Raw genomic sequence first — 27,200 nt, forward strand, 5'->3', positions numbered from 1 at the left:
AAGCGCAGTTGCGGACCTGGTGCAACTGTAACTGTGATTGTAACTTTGAGACACACGACTCAGTTACAGTTTACTCTAAAATCAATGCAAAAATGCTATTTGAAGGGGTCTAGAAAAAAGTTCAAGGTGTCTAGAAAAAATATTAGTTCATAGCGACAGAGCTGCCATCTATGCGATTTTTTCGTGTTAAAAGATTAAAGTTCATTTTTCTCGCAATAGGTATATTTTAATTTTGGAAATTTGAATTCCATCGTGTTTCTCAGACATTTTTACATACAAAACACTTATAATCTCTATATAATTTGACCTTATCCTGAAATATATCTGTTCGAGACGACCCTAGGAATCTTCTAACGACACGGTTCGCGGCGGAAGGTTTGCAAAACGAAACTCAACACGTGGAAAAATTTGACTCGTTTCGGAGCAATGACGAGATGTGATGTGTTCTGTTCAATTGATTTAATTCGACTGTTCATTTGCACATTTGATAAGCGTGGCCGGCGGGTAGCAATGCGATTACAATAGGATATTGTTCTGCTGGATTGGATCCAGCTATGTATTTTGTATTTACGTAGGGTGGATCTAAGCTGTTAATAATATTATATTGCATGTTTAGCCTTAATAGAATTTAAGTTTAATATGAAATTTAGAATTTAATTATAAGTTAAGTATTTAACATGCCGGCCACCTTGAAAGGTAATTCTTCAGCTTCAGCTGATTGAGTTTCCGACATTACGAAAAGCACGTCCCGGTTGTGCGTTGACGACGAACCTGGTTCGATGGTTGCTGGATCGACCTCGATTGGCAGATAGCAAAGCTTAGTAATTTGACGTGTTATGGGTTTGGCAACCCCAGGAACCTTCACAGTAGCGAATCGGACGAGGTCGTCCTCACCGAAGTGAACAGAAAGCACTCTTCCCATCGACCATTTTCCGACAGGGAGGTTGTCATCACGTACTAATACGATCGATCCTTTCAGCTAATTTTGATTCACAGTGGACCACTTGTAACGGAGCTGCAACGTAGACAGGTACTCGTTGTGCCATCGCTTCCAGAAATGTTGAGTAAGGCGCTGCATTTTCTGCCAAAGATCGAGCCGATTTTCGGGGATGTGGTCTAAATCGGGTTCTGGGACTGCCAGAAGCGGACGCCCGACAAGGAAGTGTCCAGGAGTAAGTGCTTCCACATCGTTCGGATCGGCAGACATCGGTGTAATTGGCCGTGAATTAAGGCAAGCCTCAATCTGCGCGAGAACTGTAGAGAAATCTTCAAACGATAGATGACTGTTCCCAACTACTCTGCGAAGATGATGCTTGAAGGATTTGACGCAGGCTTCCCATAAACCACGGAACGTCGGAGCTTGTGGATGTATGAAGTGAAAGTTGATTGCATGGGTGCTGGCTTCGAGTAGTACAGCATCCCTGTGTTGCTGTGACAGAAACAATTGGCGAAGCTCTTTAAGTTCGCGTTGGGCAGCAGTGAAATTCGTCGCATTGCCACAGAAGATGGTGCTCGGCAACCCTCTGCGGGCGATGAAGCGACGGAGTGCCGCGATGAAGGTGGCTGATGTGAGGTCTGACACTAGCTCACGATGCGCTGCTTTGACCGCTAGGCAGACGAACACCGCAACATATGCCTTTATAGGCGCTCCTTTAAGAGTGGCTGGTTTAAGATAGACTGGCCCTGCAAAGTCCACTCCAACGTACTGAAAGGGATCTGCTCGGTTGACCCTCTCTGGTGGCCGCTGACCCATAAGCTGCTCGATGATCTTGGGCTTGGCCTTATCGCAAGTAACGCAGCTATGAACGACACGGCGCAACAAGTCTTGACCACGCAAAGGCCAAAATTCGTGCTTCATAATTGCCAATGTAAATTGTGGTCCCCCGTGCATGGTTCGTCGGTGGATTGACTCGGCGACAAGTAACGTGAATGGATGCCTTTCGAGAAGCACCTGCGGATGTTTTCTATCGGAGTCGATTTCGGCCACCGACTCGAATCAGGCCATTCTGGATGCTTGGATGAATGTTACATGTTGGCCTGCGGAGAGAGCCGCTATTTCTTTCGCAAAGAACTCACTTTGAATCGGCCGCACGAGTGACATCATGGTTTCACGCATTTCAAGGTTGGAGATCGGTCTGAAGTCCGGTCCGAAGAACCCTTACTTGTAAAACTATTGTTGGCGAAGCGTCGACAGAGTGATCCGATCCGCAATAGTTGCGTGTAGGACGAGTAGCGTTTAACGAGATCGTCATTGGCAATCGCTACATGAAAAACCTGCTTCCGAACTTCCAAAACTTCTTCGGAAAGCGAATGTCGCGCGGGAATTTGGATGGACTCAGGCCAAGGTTGATTGATGGTTGCTATCCAGGGAGGGCCGTTCCACCACAAGTAACTGTTGTAGAAATCACGTCACGTTCATACCACGAGAGATTAGATCAGCGGGGTTGTCACAACTGGGAACGTGCTTCCAAAATGCGTTGGTAGTGAGACGTTGTATTTCCGCAACACGGTTCGCCACAAATGTTTGCCATGACGAGGGTGTTGAAGCAAGCCAGTGCAGCACAATCGACGAATCAGTCCAAAGAAACACCTTGCTTGGTAGTTGATAGTTTCTGCAACCAAGTGCACGAGATTGGCTAAAAGAAGAGCTGCGCAGAGTTCGAGGCGGGTGATGGACTTGACCTCCAACGGAGCTATTCGTGACTTTGCCGCGAAAAGACGAACTGTGCAATAGCCGTCCTCGGCAATGGAGCGGATATAGACACAGGCTCCATATGCCTGTTCCGATGCGTCGCTAAATCTATGCATTTCGACTGCTTGAGGTTTCCGGAGTGAAAGAACATGACGAAGTATTCGTAGATCCTTTAATTGGGGACGTAGATCCTTTAATTGCACGTCTTCCCAGGCTTGTCGATAAGTGCTGGGCAGCCTGGTGTTCCACGACAATGTTGTCTTCCACAACGTCTGCATGAAAATCTTGGCCTTCACGATAATTGGACTAAGCAGGCCAAGCGGATCAAACAGACTCGACATCTTAGGAAGAACGTTCCTTTTCGTGTACGCTTCTACTAGCGGCCAATCAGGAATTTTATAGCTGAGAAAATCAGTCGCCGGTTCCCAAATCAGTCCGAGTGCCTATATTGACGAATGGCTGTCGAATTCGAGTAAGGTTTTTGTTTCTCGGAGTGCTTCGGGAACGAGATCAATAATTTCCTGAGAATTTGACGAGAACTTACGAAGAGGAAACCCAGCAGAGTCGAGCATAGCGATAACTTGAACGCACACATTTTTCAGAGTAATGAGGTCGTTCGATCCAGTGAGCAAATCGTTCATATAAAAGTCCTTGCGGACTACTGGAGCAGCAAGTGGGAAAATCACTTCTTCGTCTTCTGCAAGTTGCTGCAGAGCACGGGTGGCGAGAAACGATGCGCTATTCGTCCCGTAGGTCACCGTTCGGAGCTGGAACATTTTCAGTGGCAAACGCTTGCTGTCTCGCCAGTATATTCTTGGCAGGTCTTGATCGTCCGGGTATACCAAAATTTGACGGTACATTTTCGCGATATCTGCGCTAACGACATAGGCATGCATCCGGAATCGCATAACGATCGATATCAGTGAATCTTGAATCGTCGGTCCCGCTAAAAGCACATCGTTGAGAGAAATTCCGGATTGAGATTTGCATGAGGTATCGAAGCTATCCGGTTGTAACACAGCATGGTGCGGTAAGAAGTACTGCGGCGATTGTCCAATTTCCGTCAGAGGGACCTCCAGCATGTGTCCTAGTGAAATATATTCATGAATGAACTCATGATAAAGGTGTTTGAACTCATTATTTGAATCGAGTTTGTGCTCCAGCGACAAAAACGACATTGAGCGTTGAGGCTGTTGTCCTGCAGCTGTGGCAGCAATTCCTCCTTCTTTGGTAACTTCACGACGTATCTGCCTTGGGAGTCGCGTGATACGTTTTTCTTGAAGTGTTGTTCGCAGTCGCGTTCCGATGGAGACCAGTTGTTTTCTGATGAGCACGATTCAAGCTCCCAAAACCTTCCTACCAAAGCTTCAAGATTATCAAGGCGGCTGAGGTGATATGAAACAAACGGTGCCTCCTTGTTTACATCTTGGCATCTTCCAGACACTATCCATCCGAAGGCTGTTTTCTGTAGCACGGGTAGCTTCTCGCCAAACTCTATTTATAGATCCTTTCGTCAATCCCACGAACAATATCGGAACGGCTCATGGTCGACTGTGGCAGGAGATTCGAAGTATCCCGAATCAACTGCGTCGCGCCCCAGAATACGACGATCATCGTCAGCGAGAGAAATTCATTAGCGCTTGAAGTGTTCGGATCAGATGTATACTTGCCATTTGTGGCGGGTTGGAAGACCCTTTCATCCATCACTGGGTCACAGGACCGGGACGACTGATGATCGCTGGCGGCAATTGCTCGACTGTGGCGGGGGGGATCGAGGGCTTCCATAGTGCCAATTGCGGTGCGTCCCAGTATGCGTTGAAACCCGATGGCGTGATGCGGAGAGCAGGAACGGGACGGCAGCAGCTTACGGCGAGAGTCAGACATTAAGTTGGAAGCGTGAATCGGCTCAACCGTGGTATCGTTACAATTTATATAATACTTGCCGAGAAAGGCGTCTCGGAAGACCCCTTCTCCACACACACACACATACAGGACCGGGACGACTGCTGATTGTAGATTACTTCAACAACAGTTGAAACCTTCGCTGATGGGTGTAGCACGATCCACATGTGTGTAAATCCGAAAAATCACTCGGTGATCTCATTCTCATGAAAAAAAAGACCCGGATTGTTGTAACTACCGTCTACACGATACACGTTCGTCACGTGAAGGATCTAGAAGTGATACTAGATTCGCAACTTACGTTTAAACAGCACGTCTCCTATACAGTTAGCAAAGCATCTCGAAGGCTGGGATGCATCTTCAGGATTGCCAAAAATTTTACGAATATTCATTGCTCTTTGTCGCGTTAAATCCTGGAGTATTGCTGTGAAGGTTGGAGTTCAAACTGTAATAACGATGTTGAGAGAATGGGGTCCATGCAACGACGCTTTTTACGTTTTGCGCTTCTCAGACTACCGTGGAGAGATTCTGTCCGTCTGCTCAGTTATGAAAGTAGGTGTCAGCTGATTCAGCAATACAGCAAACTTGGAACATGGAACTGCAGATCGCTCGGCTTCGCAGAATGTGACAGGATAATCTACGACGACCTACACCCCCCCAACTTCGATATCGTGGCGCTGCAGGAACTTTGCTGGACGGGACAGAAGGTGTGGAAAAGCGGGCATCGAGCGGCTACCTTCTACCAGAGCTGTGGTACAACCAAAGAGCTGGGAACCGGCTTCATAGTGCTGGGCAAGATGCGCCAACGTGTGATCGGGTGGCAGCCGATCAACGCAAGGATGTGCAAGTTGAGGATCAAAGGCCGTTTCTTCAACTACAGCATCATCAACGTGCACTGCCCACACGAAGGGAGACCCGACGACGAGAAAGAAGCATTCTACATGCAGCTGGAGCAGACATACGACGGTTGCCCTCTGCGAGACGTGAAAATTGTCATCGGCGACATGAACGCACAGGTAGGAAGGGAGGCAATGTACAGACCGGTGATCGGGCCTAACAGCCTGCATCCCGTATCAAATGACAACGGCCAACGATGTGTGAACTTCGCAGCCTCCCGTGGAATGGTAATCCGAAGCACCTTCTTCCCTCGCAAAGATATCCACAAAGTCACCTGGAGATCACCGGACCAAGTAACAAAAAATCAAATCGACCACGTTCTAATCGACGGTAGATTCTTCTCGGACATCACAAACGTCCGCACTTATCGCAGTGCGAATATAGATTCGGACCACCACCTGGTTGCAGTATGCTTGCGCTCAAAACTTTCGACAGTGCATAGCTCTCGTCGAAGCCGAACGCCGCGGCTAAACATCGAGCGGCTACAAGATGACAGAGTGGCTCAAGAATACGCGCAGCAGTTGGAAGTGGCACTACCAACGGAAGAGCAGCTAGGCGCAGTTGCCCTTGAAGATGGCTGGAGAGATATCCGATCCGCCATAGGTAGCACCGCAGTCACTGCACTAGGTACGGTGGGCCCGGACCGAAGAAGCGACTGGTACGACGGCGAATGCGAGCAGTTAGTCGAAGAGAAGAATGCAGCATGGGCGAGAATGCTTGCAACACCGCACGAGGGCGAACGAGGCGCGATATAAACAGGCACGGAACAGGCAGAACTCGGTTTTCCGGACCAAAAAGCGCCAGCAGGAAGACCGAGATCGCGAAGCGATGGAGCAGCTGTACCGCGCTAAAGACACACGGAAATTCTACGAGAAGTTGAACCGCTCGCGCAGAGGCCACGTACCACAGGCCGACATGTGCAGAGATACAAACGGGAATCTTCTCACGGACCAGTGTGAGGTGATCCAGAGGTGGCGGTAGCACTACGAAGAACACTTGAACGGCGATGCAGCAGACGACGAGGATGGCACGGTAACGCACCTGGGAGCACGCGCGGAAGACATTACACTACCGGCTCCGGATCTCCAAGAAATCCAGGAGGAGATTAGCCGGCTCAAAAATAATAAAGCCGCTGGGGTTGACCAAATACCAAGCGAGCTACTAAAACACGGTGGCGAGCCACTGGCTAAAGCGCTGCACTGGGTGATTACCAAGATTTGGGAGGAGGAGATTTTACCGGAGGAGTGGATGGAAGGTGTCGTGTGTCCTATCTACAAAAAGGGCGACAAGCTGGATTGCTGTAATTACCGAGCAATCACCCTGCTGAACGCCGCCTACAAGGTACTCTCCCAAATACTATGCCGTCGACTATCACCAATTGCAAGAGAGTTCGTGGGGCAGTACCAGGCGGGTTTCATGAGCGAACGATCTACCACGGAACAGGTGCTCGCTCTTCGTCAAGTACTGCAGAAATGCCGCGAGTACAATGTGCCCACACATCATTTGTTCATCGACTTCAAAGCCGCATACGCAACTATCGATCGAGATCAGCTATGGCAGATTATGCACGAGTACGGATTCCCGGACAAACTGACGCGATTAGTGAAGGCGACGATGGATCGGGTGATGTGCGTAGTACGTGTCTCAGGGACGCTCTCGAGTCCCTTCGAATCACGCAGAGGGTTACGGCAAGGTGATGGTCTCTCGTGTCTGTTATTCAACATCGCGCTGGAAGGTGTAATAAGAAGAGCAGGGATCGCCACGAGTGGTACGATTTTCACAAAGTCCGTTCAGCTACTTGGCTTCGCCGATGACGTTGATATTATTGCACGAAACTTTGAGAAGATGGAGGAAGCCTACATCAGACTGAAAAGAGAAGCCATGCGCGTCGGACTTGCCATCAACACGTCGAAGACAAAGTACATGGTAGGAAGAGGTTCACGAGAAGAGAATGAGAACCGCCCGCTTCGAGTTTGCATCGGTGGCGACGAAATCGAGGTGGTTGAAGAGTTCGTATACTTGGGCCCACTGGTGACCGCCGACAATGATACCAGCAGAGAGATTTGTAGACGCATCGTGGCAGGAAATCGTACTTACTTTGGCCTCCGCAAGACACTTCGGTCGAACAGAGTTCGCCGTCGTACGAAGTTGACCATCTACAAGACGCTGATTAGACCGGTAGTTCTCTACGGGCACGAGACCTGGACCATGCTCGTGGAGGACCAACGCGCACTTGGTGTCTTCGAACGGAAAGTACTGCGTACCATCTACGGTGGAGTGCAGATGGAAGACGGCACATGGAGACGGCGAATGAACCATGAGTTGCATCAGCTGTTGCGGGAGCCGCCCATCTGTCATACCGCGAAAATCGGACGACTACGGTGGGCCGGGCACGTAGCCAGAATGTCGGACAATAGTCCGGTGAAAACGGTTCTCAATTGCAATCCGACCGGTACAAGAAGACGTGGCGCGCAGCGAGCACGATGGATCGACCAGGTGGAAGACGATTTGCGGACCCTTCGCAGACTGCGTGGCTGGCGACGCGCGGCCATGGACCGAGTGGAATGGAGGAATCTTTTGTATACGGCACAGGCCACTTCGGCCTTAATCTGTTAATAAATAAATAAATAAGTTAAAAAAATAGTTAAAGGAATTAATTGATAAGGGGACAGGCATAGTGATTGCCTTGTACGCAGCTCTCCTAGGTTCGATTCCCAACCCCATACATATGGTTAGATAATTTATAAAAAAAAGATAAAATAAATTAAAGGTAAGTTTCGAAACAAAAAAATCTTGGTGCGTTGGTTGTGATCAATAAGTCTTGAAAAATAAAATTTCCTTGAGGACAAAAAAAATTCCTTGGGACTTTTAACATTGAAGCCACGTTTCAATTTTTTTAAATAACCTCACCAAGGGTCTTAGGGACTCCAAACTTCGGGTAGTTTCCATTTTTTAATCGGCTTCCAAAAAAAATTCTATTTGGTTTCGATGCGGACCGGGCACTTCGGGCTCTATAGCTGGCTACGTTCTTGACAGGGGCCTTCTAAAGTGTTGCTAGATTTTCGTTTCACCAAGGAACATCACGACATACAGACCTCGTCAGAAGCGGGAAACTGTCATTATAGGCGGTTATGATCCTCTTTCGTAGGTAATTTACCGCATTATCAGAGATTGAATCTTACTCCTCGTTCTTTTCGACTGTTCCAGGTGTGAGCGGAATACGCGCACCAATTTAGTATCCTTATTGGCCTGTGTTTCTAGGGCGAACATTATGTGTTTGTGATCAAATATACTAGGTTCGTCAGAAACGCGCCAACTTTTTATTTTTTTCTTTATATGAGATCTGCATAATGGGAGGCCTCCACTGTTATTGCAATAACGTCTCGTTGAATGAATCCTGTTGTTAAAGAGAACTTTATTGCTCCGTTTATAAGAAATGCAGCTCTCGGAGTTCTTTAGAATATATTAACTTATAAGCTAAGGAATTTAAACCAAAGATTTTGTGTTTATTTGCCCACCGCTCCTGTAGAAAAGCGATGTATAGGCACTTTGTGGTGAACCTTCGGGTAAGGAGGCTTACGGCACCTTTTGCATGATGAAGGTTCACTTGGATGCAGAAAATGCTGCTCATTGTTTTGGTACTTTTCTGCCGTCGATTCTTGGGGCCAACACTTCTCTTCTTTTTTCTGCCGACGGCTAGTCGCAGGCTGTGTGCTGCTCGAAGTTACAGTGGGCTTCATTGGCCCATTATTTGCTTTGGACCTTGCCGTTTGCGCACCTTCGCCTACAGGGGGTTTCGGATCCTCTTCTCCTTGTGTATCAGTTCGTAAGCCGCCGATGGTAGGGTGCTTTTGTGTATTACTCGTGAGAGGGGCTGCCACCGATGCATTCGTTATCGCTGATGCATGATCAGTGAAGTTTTTCGTGTTGGGCCACCCAAGGGAGCTTTTTCAGTTCATGCTTGCCTAGAACATCCACGTTTGGCGAAGACCGGGGCACTCTTCAACTGGCGCGCTCCAGCCTTTCCGAATACGTAGTTCAGTTGGTTGTGTTGGTAGATTATCAGTTCCATCTGCCGCCAACAGGAGCTCGGCCATTTTGAGGATCGTGCATCTTTTCACGACCCTGCAGCGTTCTGTGCAGAAATTATCGTTCTGATTCTGCATCAGGCGCAGGATGTTTCCATCGGACCTGTCGGAAAAATACACGATGTACAGCGCCTGTTTTGGAATCTGAGACGCTTTAGCGGCTCCCAATGAAGCGCTTTCTAAGAACTTGATCGCAGCATCCTGCAACCACTTAGCTGTATCCTTGTCTACATTGGCGGCTCAGTGCGCATCGAGTAGCATTCAGTTGTTCATGGGTGAGGGTATTCGAAGGGTACCCCACCGAAACTATGGTTATCGAGTTTGACTTCTATATAGGGATGTTTGTCAACTCTGGCGCTTCAGCGGGTTTGTGTCCGTTTCTCAGCAGACACCCATAGCGTTTCTTCCGCTTAAGTGGCGACTTCCCCGTGTTCCTCTTGCTTTTTTCTCGGAGCCCTGCTGTGTCTTCTTAGCCACTGTACGATCCTCTTCTCGAGCTGGAGTCGGTAAAGGACGAAATACCAAACACAACATCCTCCAACGAGTCACTACTCAGCAGCTCCCCAAGTTTGTTTTCCGTGCAATCCTTCACCTCTTCTACCTTCATCGCCGCAATCCCCTCTAAACTCATGTTTACAGTGTTCTAAGTGTTTTCCGTTTTGGATCCACGAATAGCTAGGGAAAGTCAACCCTATCAAACCTCCGCTTGACAGGGTAAGGCCCCATAGGCTCTCTGCGTGGCATGGTATTTGCTATCACTTCGAATCCCAGTCTTAGCTTTATGTAGGCCTGGGGTTCGAACTGTTGGGGACTCCCCCGCCATTCATCCCTCTGCACGGGTCGCGTCACACCTTGGATCAGCCGAAGGCTGATAGCACCCAGCCGACGATTTCCGCCACAATCCGAATCGAGTGTAAACATCTGTTTTTGGTGCTCCCAAACTGCCCGTCACACCAATGGAAGATTAATTTTAAACTTCGGATTTTATTGTTTTGGTAGGTTTAGATGGATTATTCAAACGAATAAATGGAATTAAAATTGAAATAACTTTCATGATTTTCAATTTGACCATAACTAATCAGTCCCAGATTTTACATAGTTATTTGGAACCAGAAGGAAGAAGAAGTTTTTCTGCACCCCACCCTAATATGTAGTTTCCATGGGCGTTCGCATTTTCAGATTCCTAAAACGGCTGCCTAAACACCATTGAATAATGTGCATTGCATATGTAAGTATCCGCGCTCGCCGTACAATATGCAAACCGGTCCATAAATCAGCCTGTTAACTCTCAACTGATGAAAATATCTTTTGATATAGTGCCGAGTGAAAGATCGCAAATCAAATTATTCATTTATCGCACCTGTTACAGATGTTCCAACTTCCAATGTCCGGACCTTGCATTATCATGTTCCCATGTGGCTCGCAATGACCTAAATGTTCTACCTCCAAAACACATTACAGCCAACGAAATCGCGTGGGAGTCATCTCAATGTGCACGTGCGGAAAATGCTGTTAATATTCACTAAACCGTTCACATACCTACCGAGCATTCCTACGAATTAGAGTCGCTACAAAAACTAATCACAAACTGTTTTGATTTTCGGTTTTTCAGTATTCACCACCGCACTCATTGACACAGCTCACCACCACAGCACGTACAGCGCCCAGTGTAGTTGCTAGCTAAACTGCCAAGATGTCGCACGCAGTCGTTATAACGCGGACAACAACCACCACAACGAGTAACTCGCACGTCATTCTCAACACCGGCTATCTGAGAACGACGCCCGGCCTACTGAAGCTTGCTCAATTGGTTAGTTTCCGAGTTCAAATCTCTCACTTTTTTCCGGTTACTCACATCTTATTATTTATTTCTCTAACTTGCTAGATCATCGGCGCCGTCAATGTGGGACTGGTCGCGTGGCATCTGCGTCGCTATCACTCCGTTTATGCTAGCGGTAATCCGGAACTGTTCTTCCTGCTGATGGCCGTTGCCTTCCTAATTGGAACGTTCTGTCTGTTAGCTTCTTGTTTGGTGTCACTCAGCACCGGTGGAATTATTTCGAAAACTATTTACGAATTAGTCTATCACACCATTGCTTTCTTGCTGTATCTGATAGCGTCCATCATTCTGCTGGTTGATGTCACCAACGGAAGATACTACTCGAATCTCAAGGATGCCTATATGGCGGCTGCTGTAAGATCTATTACCATTCGGGAGAAATGTTTAATTTTAATTCTAAACTTCACAATTACTTTCAGATCATGGGAATAATCGTGTCCGCACTCTACCTCTTCAGCGCCCTACTGGCTCAACGATCCTACCGAGGAATCTAAATGGTTGCACACCACCACCGTGTGCAGCTGAAAAATTACGTCTTCAAACTCTCATTAGCCGAGTCAGCTTTTATAATTCATCGCCCATTGTGGGCCGGTAGCTTAAGGCAGTGTACTATTTATGGTAACTTATAATCCGTCTTTTAAAAGTCAACGCAACAACAATACCCAAACTATAGTGACTTAAATGGAAAACTAGGTGTACTCTGGCTTTAGTGTTCTATGAAATACAAGAAAATGTGTGCCTACTGTAGAATATATACTATAACTACAAGCTTTTTACAAATTTTAAGAGTTATTATTTAGAAGGAGTTTTTTTTTAATCTGAAGGTGGTATTTTATATTGTAATATAAGGTATGCATTTTAACTGCCAGTGAAGTGATTAGAAACATCACTTTGCGTAGAACCTTGAAAGGCAATTGAATAGTTACTGGCCAATAATTGAACAGGGAACAGTGAAAATTGATTCAATCTGCACAATTTTGTCCGTTCGTTGGAGATTTGCTTTTGTATCTATGTTTACTATAAGAAATAAATGTTTTAATAATATCCGAAAGTACTTGAGAATGTTTTGTTTTTTAACTGAGAACATCATCAGAAAAAAAAAACAATTTGTAATTTATTTCAATTTTCCGCTTGGATAGATTGGCATTCTTGAAGCTTAATTCAACAGATACCATGGAAGGTTATAGGATTTTAAAATGAAAAATAAATTTCTCTGTTAATTTACATACATCAATAGAGTTAACCTTTTATAATACTACAAAAAAAACTTCATAAATATTGAAACTTTAGAACTATTTTATAGTGAACCTCTGAACTGGGTCTTAGCCTCATTAAATGTTCTTTCGGCGTTCTCAGACCGCATCCTCAGCGTATTCTGCTCTCATTCGACGGTATTCATGGCGGATTTAATATCCGTTACTAGTTGCTTGGTCTTAGTGTGGATGTTGTTCCTGTCCTTTATGAACTCGTAGAGCTCCTCTGTTTTAATTTAACTTGGTGAACAATGTGCCAGACTGGCGAAAGACGCTTGTTGAAATTATTTAATAAGTTTGTTAAGGGTAGCATGCGATTGGAAACAAGTGAGTGCCATCGCTATTCAAAAACCAGAAATAAAAGCCTCCGACCCTAATACCATGTTCACACTACAGAGTTAGAACATGTTATAATAATTAGCAACACGAAAAATGTCATCAAGATAGCGTTAAAACACGTTTTAACTCGTAGTGTGAACGTAGTATAACTCGTATCTGCCAATTGCGATGCTCCTCTATCCAGAAGTTACTTCCGTCTTAACAAATTATAATATTAAGAAAGTTTTCGAATCAGTTTCTATCAACGTTCCACCAAAGAAGCTACATCAGTAGGGGAGTCACACAATCGTCTGAACTCTCGATCGAAGCAGATCGTTTTCTTGTGCTGTGCATAGAGTGGATCAATATAAATATATACGTTGTGAAGGCCAGTCATTGTTTGCGGCAGGCTTTGTTCGCCGGTGCCTAGGTTGGTGAAGTGAATAGTTCAATAACCGGACAAGCCGCTATATAAGCTAAGTATTTTTTTTTCTCATTTCCCTTTCCCCCGATCTGTCGCTACTTCTTAGATCCCTTTCCCCTGAATATAAGTTTCATCTCTCGTTTACACCACGTGCTATCCTCGTGCCTAAATGGCCGAGGGCGAAGTAACATTGGATGGGAATGATATTCCCATGGATATACCGGATAAACCCGAAATTACTCCCTCCCCTGATTCCCCCAGTCCTCCTCGTATTAAAACATACCCACCCAGTTCAACTGGGCCCTGGGTGGTCTATTTCCGGCCCATTACGAAATCGCTTAATATTTTAGAGATCTCACGGGAGCTGACTGCTAACTGCCCGGCCGTAGCTCAGATAACACGTGTTAGAGCTAATAAGATACGCATATTAGTGAATGACCTCGACCAGGCAAACCAGATTGCTCGCAGCGAGCGCTTTACAAAGCAATTTAAGGTGTATATACCTTGTTTGGCAGTGGAGATCGACGGGGTCGTTGCCGAACCGGGTTTGAAGTGCGAAGACGTGTTGAAGTATGGAGTTGGTTGCTTTAAGGACCCCTCACTTGAACATGTGAAGATTCTGGAATGCAAGCAATTGTATTCAGCAAAAACTGAGAATAATAAGACAACTTATTCATTGTCAGACTCGATTCGGGTGACTTTCTCCGGGTCTTCCCTCCCCAACTATGTCCTCCTGGATAAGGTTCGTCTACCGGTTCGCCTGTTTGTACCGCGGGTAATGAACTGCAGCAATTGCAAGCAGCTGGGCCACACAGCCACCTATTGTGGCAATAAGAAAAGGTGCGGCAAATGCGAGGGAGAACATGAGGATGACGCTTGCAGTGGAGAAACTGAGAAGTGTATTTACTGCGGGGGCCTTCCGCATGATCTTAAATCATGCCCCGCGTACAAACAGCGCGGGGATAAAATTAAGCGCTCCCTTAAGGAACGCTCGAAGCGCTCTTATGCAGAAATTCTTAAGAATGCTTCACCATCTGTCCCTTCCGAAAATTCCTTTGCTCTTTTGGCTGGCGTTGAGCAAGAATCTGACGACCCACAAGAGGGAACATCTTTGGTTAACCCAGGGGAGTCCAGGAAGAGGAAAAATCAAGCTTCCCCTAGATTGCCTCGTAAGGGTGCCAAGGTGTCGTCCACTCAGAGTGCGCCAACTACAATCAATAAATCCAACGGAAGTGATGCACTAAAGCCGAAGCAAGTTGCTCCAGGACTTGGAAATTTTAATTCTAACAAGGAGTATCCACCACTTCCAGGGACACCAAAAACCCCAAGTGTTCCCTTTTTTCAAACAAATACTCAGTCCAGTAGCGGACTAATGAAATTTTCTGACATAGTGGACTTAATTTTCACAGCTTTCAATGTTACTGATCCTCTTAAAAGCATTCTGATACATTTTCTCCCTATGGTGCAAACATTTTTGAAACAGTTGACTGCTAAATGGCCCCTCCTTGCAGCGATCGTATCCTTCGATGGCTAAGTCATCAAACGAGGTCACTGATTCGATCACTGTCCTACAGTGGAATTGCAGAAGTATCCTCCCGAAAATCGATTCCTTCAAATTCTTACTAAACAGTTTAAAATATGATGTTTTCGCATTATGTGAAACTTGGTTAACTTCCGATATAAATCTCAACTTCCACGACTTTAATATAATCCGTCTGGATCGAGAAAACCCTTATGGAGGAGTACTTTTGGGGATCAAAAAGTGCTATTCTTTCAACCGAATTAACCTCCCTTCGACACCAGGCATTGAAATTGTCGCTTGTCAAGTTCTAATCAAAGGTAAAGACCTTTGCATTGCTTCCATCTACATTCCTCCTAGAGCCTCGGTAGGGCACCGAACGCTTTGTAATATCACGGAATCCTTACCGGCACCGCGGCTAGTTCTGGGAGACTTTAACTCGCACGGTACGGTATGGGGCTGTCTTCATGATGATAATAGATCAACATTAATCCAAGATCTTTGCGACAATTTCAACATGACCATCTTAAACACGGGAGAAATGACGCGGATTCCTACACCACCAGCACGCGCAAGCGCGTTGGATTTATCGCTATGCTCGACATCGCTACAGTTAGATTGCAGGTGGAAGGTGATCCCTGATCCCCACGGTAGCGATCATTTGCCTATCGTGATTTCAATTGCTAACGGTTCAAGACCATCGGAAACAATCAATGTCTCGTATGACCTCACACGGAACATTGATTGGAAGAGTTACGCGACCGCGATATCCGTTAAAATCGAATCCACTCAAGAACTTCCTCCGGAGGAAGAGTACAGGTTTTTGGCTGGCTTGATTCTCGACAGTGCGAATCAAGCTCAGACTAAACCAGTACCCAGCGCGAATACCCATGGACGGTCTCCCACCTTGTGGTGGGATAAAGAGTGCTCAGAGCTGTACGCGGAAAAGTCCACTGCATATAAGGCCTTCCGGGAAGACGGGTTACCCGCTAGCTATCTACAGTACGCGTCGTTAGAAAGGCGAATGAAGAGTCTAATGAAAGCCAAAAAACGCAGTTATTGGCGCCGGTTCGTCGACGGGTTAACGAGAGAAACAGCGATGAGCACTCTTTGGGGTACGGCTCGACGTATGCGTAACCGTAGTAGTACCAACGAGAATGTGGAATATTCAAACCGTTGGATATTCGCTTTCGCCAAGAAGATCTGTCCGGACTCTGTCCCGGTACAGAAAACGTGCCGCGCCGCGTCTCCTCACGATACCGCGAACGAAACACCGTTTTCGATGGTGGAGTTCTCACTTGCTCTCTTATCATGCAACAATAACGCCCCAGGGTTAGACAGAATCAAATTCAACTTGCTGAAGAATCTGCCTGACACTGCAAAAAGGCGCTTGTTGAATTTATTTAACAAGTTTCTTGAGGGTAACATTGTCCCTCATGACTGGAGGCAAGTGAAGGTCATCGCCATCCAAAAACCAGGAAAACCAGCCTCCGACCACAACTCGTATCGGCCGATTGCAATGCTGTCCTGTATTCGGAAGTTGTTCGAGAAAATGATCTTGTATCGCCTCGACAATTGGGTTGAAGCAAATGGCTTACTGTCAGATACACAATTTGGCTTCCGCAAAGGCAAAGGGACGAACGATTGCCTTGCGTTGTTTTCTACAGAAATCCAAATGGCCTATGCTAACAAAGAGCAGATGGCATCAGTCTTCTTGGATATTAAGGGGGCTTTTGACTCAGTTTCTATCAACATTCTGTCAGAGAAGCTGCACCAGCATGGTCTTTCGCCAATTTTAAATAACTTTTTGCTAAACCTGTTGTCTGAAAAGCACATGCACTTTTCGCATGGCGATTTAACAACATTGCGATTTAGCTACATGGGTCTTCCCCAGGGCTCATGTCTAAGTCCCCTGCTCTACAATTTCTACGTGAATGACATTGACGATTGTCTTGCCAATTCATGCACGCTAAGGCAACTTGCAGACGACGGCGTGGTCTCTGTCACAGGGCCCAAAGCTGCCGACTTGCAAGGACCATTACAAAATACCTTGGACAATTTGTCTGCTTGGGCTCTTCAGCTGGGTATTGAGTTCTCCACGGAGAAAACTGAGTTGGTTGTTTTTTCTAGGAAGCGTGAGCCGGCGCAACTCCAGCTTCTATTAATGGGTGTAACGATCAATCAGGTTTTCACATTTAAATATCTCGGGGTATGGTTCGACTCTAAAGGTACCTGGGGATGTCACATTAGGTATCTGAAACAGAAATGCCAACAAAGGATCAATTTTCTCCGAACAATAACTGGAACATGGTGGGGTGCTCACCCAGGAGACCTGATCAGGTTATACCAAACAACGATATTGTCGGTGATGGAGTACGGGTGTTTCTGTTTCCGCTCCGCTGCGAACATACACTTCATCAAACTGGAGAGAATCCAGTATCGTTGCTTGCGCATTGCCTTGGGTTGCATGCACTCGACCCATACGATGAGTCTCGAAGTGCTGGCGGGCGTTCTTCCGCTAAAAAATCGATTTTGGGAACTCTCATATCGATTGCTCATCCGATGCGACATTCTGAACCCGTTGGTGATTGAAAACTTCGAGAGGCTCGTCGAGCTTAATTCTCAAACCCGATTTATGGCCTTGTACTTCGACTACATGGCACAGAGCATTAACCCTTCTTCATATACTCCCAACCGTGTTCGTTTCCTAGATACTTCTGATTCTACTGTGTTCTTCGACACATCCATGAAGGAAGAGATTCGTGAAATCCCGGACCATATACGCCCGCAAGTGATCCCCAATATATTTTATAATAAATTCCGAGAAGTCGACTGTGACAAAATGTTCTACACTGACGGATCAAATCTCGATGGGTCCACTGGCTTCGGTATCTTCAACAATACTATCACCGCTTCATTCAAGCTCAATGATCCCGCTTCAGTTTACGTCGCAGAGTTAGCTGCAATTCAGTACACCCTTGGGATCATCGACACTCTGCCCACAGATCACTACTTCATCATTTCGGACAGCCTCAGCTCTATCGAGGCTCTTCGTGCGGTGAAGCCTAAAAAGCAATTCCCGTATTTTCTGGGGATGATACAGGAGTCCTTGTGTACGTTATCTGAAAAATCTTATCAGATTACCTTTGTTTGGGTCCCCTCTCATTGTTCTATCCCGGGCAATGAAAAGGCCGACTCATTAGCAAAGGTGGGCGCATTAAATGGTGACATATATGAAAGACCAATCTGCTTCAACGAATTTTTTAGTATTTGTCGTCAGAGGACACTCAGCAGTTGGCAAACCTCGTGGAGCAATGGTGAACTTGGACGATGGCTACATTCCATTATCCCAAAGGTATCAACGAAGCCTTGGTTCAGGGGGATGGATGTGGGTCGGGATTTTATTCGTGTAATGTCCCGACTTATGTCCAACCACTACACCTTGGATGCGCATTTGCGGCGTATTGGGCTTGCGGAGAGTAGTCTGTGCGCTTGTGACGAGGGCTATCACGACATCGAGCACGTTGTCTGGGTATGCGCCGGGTATTTGGACGCCAGGTCTCAGTTAAAGGATTCCCTTCGGGCCCGAGGTAGACCACCCAATGTCCCAGTCCGAGATATGCTGGCAAATCGTGATTTCCCCTATATGTCCCTTATTTATACTTTCATAAAAACGATAAATATCCCAATTTAGCCCCTCTCTTTTTATTTCTCGTTTTAGAAGTTTTCTCCTGCCTTTTGGGACCGATCAGCTCCAGACTGCAACTATGTAACCGCCGTCGCACTTACCACTACGGAAACTGAAGCGAGAGCGACTCGAGGTCCGATGACTTTTGAAGGATCCCCGCGGGTCCGAAGAATACCATCCGCCAATCCGACCTACTAGACTGAGGCGCTAATTTGTCTCGCTGATCTCCCGTTTGCCCGAAAGTTTCAAGTTTTGCTCTTCTCTCCCGGTCACCATCTACGCTTTCTCTCCCCTGTCCTTGATACAACTGCTTCTACAGCCCCCCTCTGAATATCTTGACCAAGCATAAGTCTCCGCTAAAAAAGTTCAAATTTGTATTCTGTATTCCTAGTTTTAAGATAGTTGTAATTTTACCTCTTTGTTAAAACTATTGTCCCCCCTCTTGTAAATAGAATTGTATCCCTAGATTTAAAACACCGGTGAATTTTCTCATAAACATTTGTTCCCCCTTTTGTGTACCAAACTATATTGTTAGTTTTAAGATAACTGTAAATATTTCCTAAAAAACTATTACTATTGAATTCCTTGTTTTAAAAATTTTCATAAAAAAAATCTTTTGCTCCCTCTCTTGTATATAGAATCTTATTTCTAGTCTTAAGATAGCTGTAAAATTTTTCTTTAAAAAAAAAAAAAATATTTCACCATTGTAACCTCCTAGTTTTAAAATATCCAAAATGTAAAAACAAAAGAATTTGGCACCGCCAAGCTAACGCATTTGTGCCTATCAAATAAACGAAATGAATAAAAAAAAAAAATCAGTAGGGGAGAGTGCGTACACTTGATCCCACTTTTGTCGAAGAAAACACTCATAACTTTTCAATGAAATAAAAATTTAAATCGCAAAATTCGCAATTTTGTAGTCAATTTGAATTGTAAGAGCTAAGAATAATATGTAAATCCAAATACTATGCCCTGTTAGTAATATGAACAGTTTTGAAAATCATGTCAAAACGAGATTTTTGTAAAAACGTGTGGTAACTTGATCCCCCGCCTACTAAGGCTAAAGAAACAAAGCACACTATGACTAATAGACACGAATGTTCAGCTAATCAGTTGTCCTGACAAATTAATTAATTAGACTACATTTTTAGATGCACGACAAACTTTAATCGCAGTAGAAAGTCAAGACAAGTATTTGCAGTAAATCAGTGCTGTTCAACTGGCTTTTCCAACCTTCAGTAACCAAAATTTGTTAACGAAAAAAACATTTCAGAGCAATTATTAGTGCCAGGCACTTTATGAAAATGATGTTTTTCTATTTCTATACATTTCGAAAGTGTTTGAGAGAGCTAATGATAATTTTACAATGTTATAATGTGTTACAGGGATCAATAATAACTATTGTATGAGGTGAACAAAAAATTTTTTTTTTTTTGTAAAGGGCGAACACGAAATTATTGCGACACATTCAACAGGGCATAACTTTTTTACCATTGGGTAAAAATCAACCAAATTTTGCACACTTTCTCATTGATGTGTATTGTTTACATGCTGTCAAACTCGAAGTCGTGTTTTTCGATTCAACGCAAATGGAGGTGAACCAACGCGAGTCGAGAGAACAAATTCTTTCCAAACACCTGGAATTTCCTGACCTGTCGTACCGGCAGTTGGGAAAAATGTTGAACATTCACCATTCAACCGTTTCCAGAGTGTTGAAGCGGTTCCAGGAGCGATTGACGTTGGACCACGGCAAAGGAGCTGAAAGAAAACCGGGACCAGAGAACAAAAAGACGGAGGGAAAGGTGAAGCGGATGATTAAAGCAAATCCCAACGTCCCAAGCCGTGATTTGGCTAAAAAGATCGGCATGTCGCAGAGCTACGTCCAGAATGCAAAGAAGAGAGCTGGACTACATACATACAAGGTACAGAACTTCCCAAACCGCGATGAGCGGCAACAATCGACGGCTAAAACTCGGGCACGGAAGCTCTACGAGAAGATGCTGACAAAATATGGCTGCTGTGTGATGGACGACGAAACGTATATACACTAAGGTTTTTTTTACACGGTTTTTTTTACACGGTTTTCGCAATTAACACGGTTTTTCGCAAAAATATTCTAAGTCCTTTTAAAGGCAAAAGACGATTTTCGATCAAGTTTTTTTTTGCGCGGATTTTGCTTTTATTCAAAGATTAAAGATTTTTGAAAAAGTGGAAAAGGGTTCCTTCTAGCACGTCAACAATTTGGCTTTTGGAACAGTATTAACGAGTAGACTGAGTAGTCTGAGGCCATTTTGAAAACAAAGATGGTGACTTCCGGTTCAATGGAATTCTCTAAAACCCCATCAACATGGGTATTTTTGGAACGATCAGTTTATTTTTTTCGTGCATTTTATTTATGTCATTCATTTAACTTATTTTATTCACTGTTTTCATTCTATGCATTTAATTCGTTTTTATTCCAGTTCATACATGTTATTCAGTTTCTTCATTTTAATAATCTGACTATTTTTCAGTTTTATTGATTTCATCGAAATTATTTGACACAATTTATTTTTTTCTATAAATTTATAACATTTTAACATCGCTTAATTTTATTTAATTCATTTTGTCCTGCATTTTACCAATTCTATTCGCTTTGTTTATTCCTTTGTTTTCATCTTATTCAATTAATTAATTTTTTGTTTTATTAATTTTATTCAATTCATTCATTCCAATCATTATATTCATTTTATCCATTTCATTTGTTTGATTCATTGTATTCACTGGATTCATTAAATTCATTCGATCCACTTGATTCATTGGATTCATTTGATTTATTTGATTCATTTCAAAATCGGAAATCGTCATCTTTGGTTTCAAAATGCCATCTGACTTCGATCTCTGGCATCTACGTGCAAATCCCGTTCCGAAAGCACTAATATTGACTGAATTATTGAGAATTCCGCTGAACCTGAAGTCGCCATCTTGATTTTCAAAAGGAATCTCCAAGACCAGTTGTTATCCCTCATTCTGTAATTTTCTAAGTTTTTTACTTTCAAAGGAATATAGATTGTTTCCGCCAAAACCGTGTTTATTGCACATTTTGTTGTTGCATTAACACTGATTTTTTACACGAAGTCCGCAATTATCGCGGTGATTTGCACTTTTTATACGGTATGTATCACCCGTGTAAAAAAAAACCTAGTGTATATGTATTTTCTGTAAGTTGAAATCTTGGATCTAAAAATGGCTTCAGATGTAGACATCTGGAAACTGCTTCGTCATCCGGTTCCAAAACATTCCATATTGTCTGAGCTATATAAAATTTTCCTATGCCGGAAGTAGTCATCATGTATTACAAAATATCTTCGGGCATTAATCTCTATTATACACTCATCAAGCCCGTTCCGACAATACCCATATTGATTGGGTTTTAGAGAATTTCACTTAACCGAAAGGTACCATCTTAGTTTTCAAAATGATGTCAGGCATCGACATTTGGCGTCTAGGCGTTAATCCTGTTCTGAAAACACCCATATCCTTGAAATGCCGACTTCAATCTTCAAGATTCGTCTACATTGTTCAAAAATCTTCTAAGTTTTTTGTACATATTTAAAAAGACTTAGAATGAATGTAGAAACCGTGGTATGTAATTGCGAAATCCGTGCAAACAAAATTCAAAAATCGTTCAAAGTCTTTTGCATTCAATGTAACGCAGTATTTTTTTTTACACGGTTTTTGAAATTAACGCGTTTTTTTGCACGGATTCCGGAATTACTGCGGTTTTTTTTACACGGTTTTCGGAATTACCACGGTTTTTTTTACACGGATTTCGCAATTAACGCGGTTTTTTTTACACGGCACGTATCCCCCGTGTAAAAAAAAAACCTTAGTGTATTAGAAAATAAAAATCGGAAATAAACTTCAAGCATAAAAATCGGACGAAACCCTTCAGCATAAGAATTGCTTAAAAAGTTCTCACCCGTAAAACTCGGCAAGGATGAACCTCCAGTATAAAAATCGTTTAAAAATGAATAAATCGCTCGTAGGAGCATCCGTATATCTTGATGTTCAAGATTAAAAGTTGGCTGACAAAAACTACTTTGTAAGAATCGGATGTATTTCTTTCCGGTTTTTTTCTGAAGGTTTTTTACCCGACTCTTACAGAGCAATGTCCCAATCCGATTTTTATGCTTGAAGTTTATATCCGGTTTTTATATTCTAATATATTGGAACGGGTTTTACGAAGCATGTTCTGTCAGTGTCCTTGTGACTTTTATTTCGGTCGCTCATATAGTCTCGATTTCACATTTTTATCATAAAATCGCACATATTAACTCCATTTAACAACAAAATTCTTATTAAATTCACTACTTTTTGTGTAAATTAGGCTTGGGGATCACATGAGAAAAATTTTCATCCTGGAAAAATAGGGGAAGTAGAGGTATTAGGACATTTAATGAAAAAATGTGATTTGTGTGAAATGGGGGTTATTCCGAACAGTCATTTTAGGTGAGGTGACACTCTTTCTCACTCGCGCAATCACCGAAGTCACCTAAGGTGAGACGAGTCACTCACATGACTCTCTGTCACGCTGTTCTGGTGTGTCACCGCATTCTGTTAGTCGTTTCAGGTGACAGCAAAGTGAAGAAAAAAAAGAGGGATGATGATGGTAAAAATAAATGTCCGTTAAAATTTTGATTAACTGGTATTCGTCGTATTTGTTACTTTTTCAAGCAATTGCATAATATATTACAACTATTCGTAGTAGTGTTGTTAATTTAAAAAATTAATACGGAAAAGCTGAATAATAAGTTTGTATTTGTAAAAATCACTGGCAGCATTATCAAAAGACGGCATGAATTTTTAAAAAGCTAAAACAAGTTCAACAAGCTTATTGTGTATTACAAAGGTTTGATTTTTCAATCGAATGCGGTTCGATCGAATCCGACTTTTGTCGTTATATTGAGAATGCAAATCAAAAGTGATCCGTCGTAATGCAAAATAAGCTTAATAACAAAGTTATGACTAATCTACTCTACCATCTTTTTCGGATGACAGGTTTCGTAGGTACTGTTTCATTGGACACAGAAACTCGGAAATAGATTTTTCTGCGTTCTTAAATATATTTAAATCTTATTTCATTCACAGTTCCATGTACGCTAGGTTGATATGTAATAACTACACATTAAAAGGTACTTTTTGCTTTGATGTTACTAATGTGGTCGTTAGCCTGACATCCCGGATGATTTCTTCGACGATAGTTTGATCTCATATAGCTTAAATTATTTGGACTAACTGAAGTTGCACAGAGAATAAGTAGATAATTATGCTTGGGGGTAGCGAAACATCTTTCAATGTGCAACTCCTGGTAATCCTAAAGTATTGATCAATACCGGCGCCGGCCAGGCCCGAACCGTAGATCGCTGAAGGAAAGGGAAGGAATGTTAGTCCGATACTTGCTTTTACTAGAGCTCGTATATACTACTGCGCACTCCACAAGTATCACGGGAGGAGGATATTTTTGTTAGTAAAAGTATAGAAGTTGGATCACTTCTTCTTTACCGACGCCAGAGAGGTGACTTTACTATCTGGACTAGATATCGATCTACCAAACTCATATAGGATTTTCGATTGATTGACACCGCTGTAGTGGAGTGCACTGAAACTGCACCGTTTTTGCACTTTCTAGCAGAAGTGCAGAAAACTGGATATGTCCCATTGACGCTTCTGCTAGAAAGTGCAAAACCAGTGCACTCCACTACACCGCACAGTGGTACAAAATGCAAATTTAGCAGGAATTTTGAGATTTTACCTAAACTAAACAACTTAACCTTATTAAGTCTTTGGAGCAGTTTTCGTAGTTTATGAGCCCTCTCTTTTTGTTAAAACAACAGTTAGGGTGGTTCTAATTTTACCAATATCAAAAAATTAACTTTTTAATCATTCTAGCTAGAGCCAAACGACCTTCAGCGAAGTTGTAGAACGACAAATTTTGGAAAAGTTTGCTGAAGACAGATAAGCTCTATCTGTTATACTTTTTATTTTACAATAAATTTAAAGTCGGAGCTTAGGGTGTTTCTTCGAAATACTGTTTTATTCCAATAACTTTTGCTGTATTCATTAAAAACTGAAGTAGTCTTCAGACAACTTTAAGATTGTTTCAAGGCGAATTATTTGTTCCATGGCACTATATATCTAGCTATTTGCGTTGAAAAGTTATGAGCACTTTTTCGCCAAAAATGGGGTTGTTTTGTATAACAATATCACTCATTTGGGGCAAATAAAAGATAATTCTTTTTGAACTATAAATAAGGTCATGATTAGAGTTATAATTGAGCAAAAAATGGCGAAAACGATATTTTTTAAAATTTCATAAAATTGATTTAAAAAAATCTATTTTTGAAATGTTAAGTGCTTATATCTTCTGAACAATAAAAACTAGAGCTTTGATGTATTAGAAGAAAATGTTCGTCTTCAAAAACTCTGAAAAACATCTGAAGGATAGGTTGTAAAAAAATGAAAACTGAAAAAGTTATATTAAAAATTTGGTTTTTCATGAATTGACTCTTTGTAATATGTTTAAATTACATTCACGGTGAACAATATAAAAAATGTAGTTTCGTTTTCATGATAAAATATTGCACTTTACAATACTTTTCTATTATTTTAAATAGTGGGTAGGGTGGCTCTAAATTTTTTTAAATCAGAAAAATAACTTTAATGGTTCGAGATATAGTTTCGCTGTCTTCCACAAAATTGAAGATAATGAAATTTGGAAAAACTTTGTCGAAGACACTGAAACTATGTCGTATACTTTTCATTTTACAAGAAATTTACCAAAAAAATTTAGGGTGTTTCTTGAAAAATGGTTTTCTTTGTATAACTTTTGCAGTTTTGATTTTTCATTAAGATCATTTTAGAAATACTTTCAGTTTTTTTTTGAAGGAGAACAATTTGTCTTAATATATTGAACCTCTAGCTTCGCTCGTTAGAAAGTTATATATACTTTTTACTAAAAATAAACAATTTTTTGAGTAAATATTGTAAGATACAAATAAATATCGTATTTGCCATTTTTTGGTGATCTATACTACAATGCATGCTATTTCATATGAAAGCAACAGTATTCAAGTTGAGTGTCCGAATCGAAGATAATTCTATTTGAAAAAGTTATATTTTTTATATAAAAGTTCTTATAACTTTAAAACGAAAAAAGTTAAGTAGTTGGTGTTTTAAAGCAAATTATGCGCCCTAAAATAATCTTCAAGTTGTCCAAAGGGTACTTTAGCGTAAAATAAAAACTTCAAAAGTTATATAAATAAAACCGTTTTTTTTAAGGAACACCTTAAAGCTTACATTTGAATTTCTCGTGCAATGGAAAATACAAAAGCTAGAGCTTGCATGTCTTCAGCAAGTTTGTCTAAAATGTGTTGCTTTACAACTTCATCGAAGACAGTAAAGCTTTATCTCAAACCGTTGAAAAGTTCTATTGTAAATATTGCTAAATTTAGAACCACCCTAGCATCGGTTTAAGCAAAAAAGGGCCTTGCAAAGTACAACAACTTTGCCAAACATGTTGTAAGGCTAAGTCATTTAATTTTAGCAAAAAGTTAAAATTCCTGCTAATTTGCATTCTGGACCACTGTGCAGCGTCGTCAATTTCATTCCGGTTTCACGGCTTACATATACTAGGCTAGCTCGTTAGAGTGTAAATATTTGACGAGTGCGCGTCATAGAAATCGTCGGTGAAAACAATTAGATGAAATTCATTTATTGTTTGCTGCTAACGAATGATCGGCACCTGATGGATCACAAGGAAGCTATGCCGATGTCCAAAACCTTTTCTGGTAACAGGAAATTACGATGAGATATGTTTTCTATGGCATGCAGCCAAATGCCTGATTTTCGCTAATAATCACAAAGATGCACTGATTATCCACTGTGTCTAGAGTAATTATGGCGTAGTTTACGTCATGAATCCGTTGTATATTTTTTTTTCACCGTAAGAGCTCCAATATTGTCAATTAACATCATTCGAGAAATCCATTTGTTTATCTCAACGATTTCTCTGACGTCACCGACAACTGTCAATTCGCGGAGTAGCAAGCCTCGTCTCTGTGAGCCGTGTTCCGGTTTATGGTGAGATAAAAAACGGGCAGGCAGAAAAAAGAGTCAAGAAAACGGAATTCCGTTGCTGGGCTTATCTGCACCCTAACTCCAATTTCCGCATCCGCCAGGGGCTCCCTCCTGCACAATCAAACACCACTCCGCGCTCGAAGGCCACTTCAACATTCAAAAAACGGTTCAACTATCGAATACCAAAAATAATCTAGCTGTCGCGCTGCTGTGCTGCCAGAACGTCCTGTCACTAACTGAGAATAAACAAAAACTCGTAATACATTATTTCAATATCAATTCTTCAAAAGGGCTAATGAGATTTTTGTAAACAAACTTATTTCGCTCATTATTCCGCTGTCGAGTTGATTTTCATGAAAGATACACATGAATCAACATCTTCTATACTAAAATAAAAAAAAATGTTGATATGTCTACGCTTAGAATATTTTTTTATTAACTTATATTGCACTTTTTGAAGT

General features: G+C 42.6%; 2 protein-coding genes across 2 annotated transcripts; one reads left to right on the forward strand and one right to left on the reverse strand.

Moving 5' to 3' along the window:
• Nucleotides 1-979: 979 nt before the first annotated feature.
• LOC131676099 (uncharacterized) lies at nt 980-1,891 on the reverse strand. Its single transcript, XM_058955226.1, has one exon. The coding sequence runs from the start codon at nt 1,889-1,891 to the stop codon at nt 980-982; it is 912 nt and encodes a 303-aa protein (XP_058811209.1).
• A 9,304-nt stretch (nt 1,892-11,195) lies between these two features.
• LOC131682264 (uncharacterized) lies at nt 11,196-12,473 on the forward strand. Its single transcript, XM_058963627.1, has 3 exons — nt 11,196-11,389; nt 11,465-11,773; nt 11,839-12,473. The coding sequence occupies exons 1-3, from the start codon at nt 11,273-11,275 to the stop codon at nt 11,911-11,913; spliced, it is 501 nt and encodes a 166-aa protein (XP_058819610.1). The 5' UTR covers nt 11,196-11,272; the 3' UTR covers nt 11,914-12,473.
• The last annotated feature ends 14,727 nt before the right edge of the window (nt 12,474-27,200 follow it).

The sequence above is a fragment of the Topomyia yanbarensis genome, chromosome 1, assembly GCF_030247195.1.
Source record: "Topomyia yanbarensis strain Yona2022 chromosome 1, ASM3024719v1, whole genome shotgun sequence".
NCBI lineage: Eukaryota > Metazoa > Arthropoda > Insecta > Diptera > Culicidae > Topomyia > Topomyia yanbarensis.

What these genes read in the sequence shown, in the direction of transcription:
- LOC131676099 (XM_058955226.1), bottom strand. Translation starts at nt 1,891, where the DNA reads ATGCACGGGGGACCACAATTTACATTGGCAATTATGAAGCACGAATTT.
- LOC131682264 (XM_058963627.1), top strand. Translation starts at nt 11,273, where the DNA reads ATGTCGCACGCAGTCGTTATAACGCGGACAACAACCACCACAACGAGT. An exon ending in TACTGAAGCTTGCTCAATTG is followed by an intron (nt 11,390 to 11,464) that starts GTTAGTTTCCGA and finishes CTAACTTGCTAG; the next exon opens with ATCATCGGCGCCGTCAATGT. An exon ending in ATGCCTATATGGCGGCTGCT is followed by an intron (nt 11,774 to 11,838) that starts GTAAGATCTATT and finishes AATTACTTTCAG; the next exon opens with ATCATGGGAATAATCGTGTC.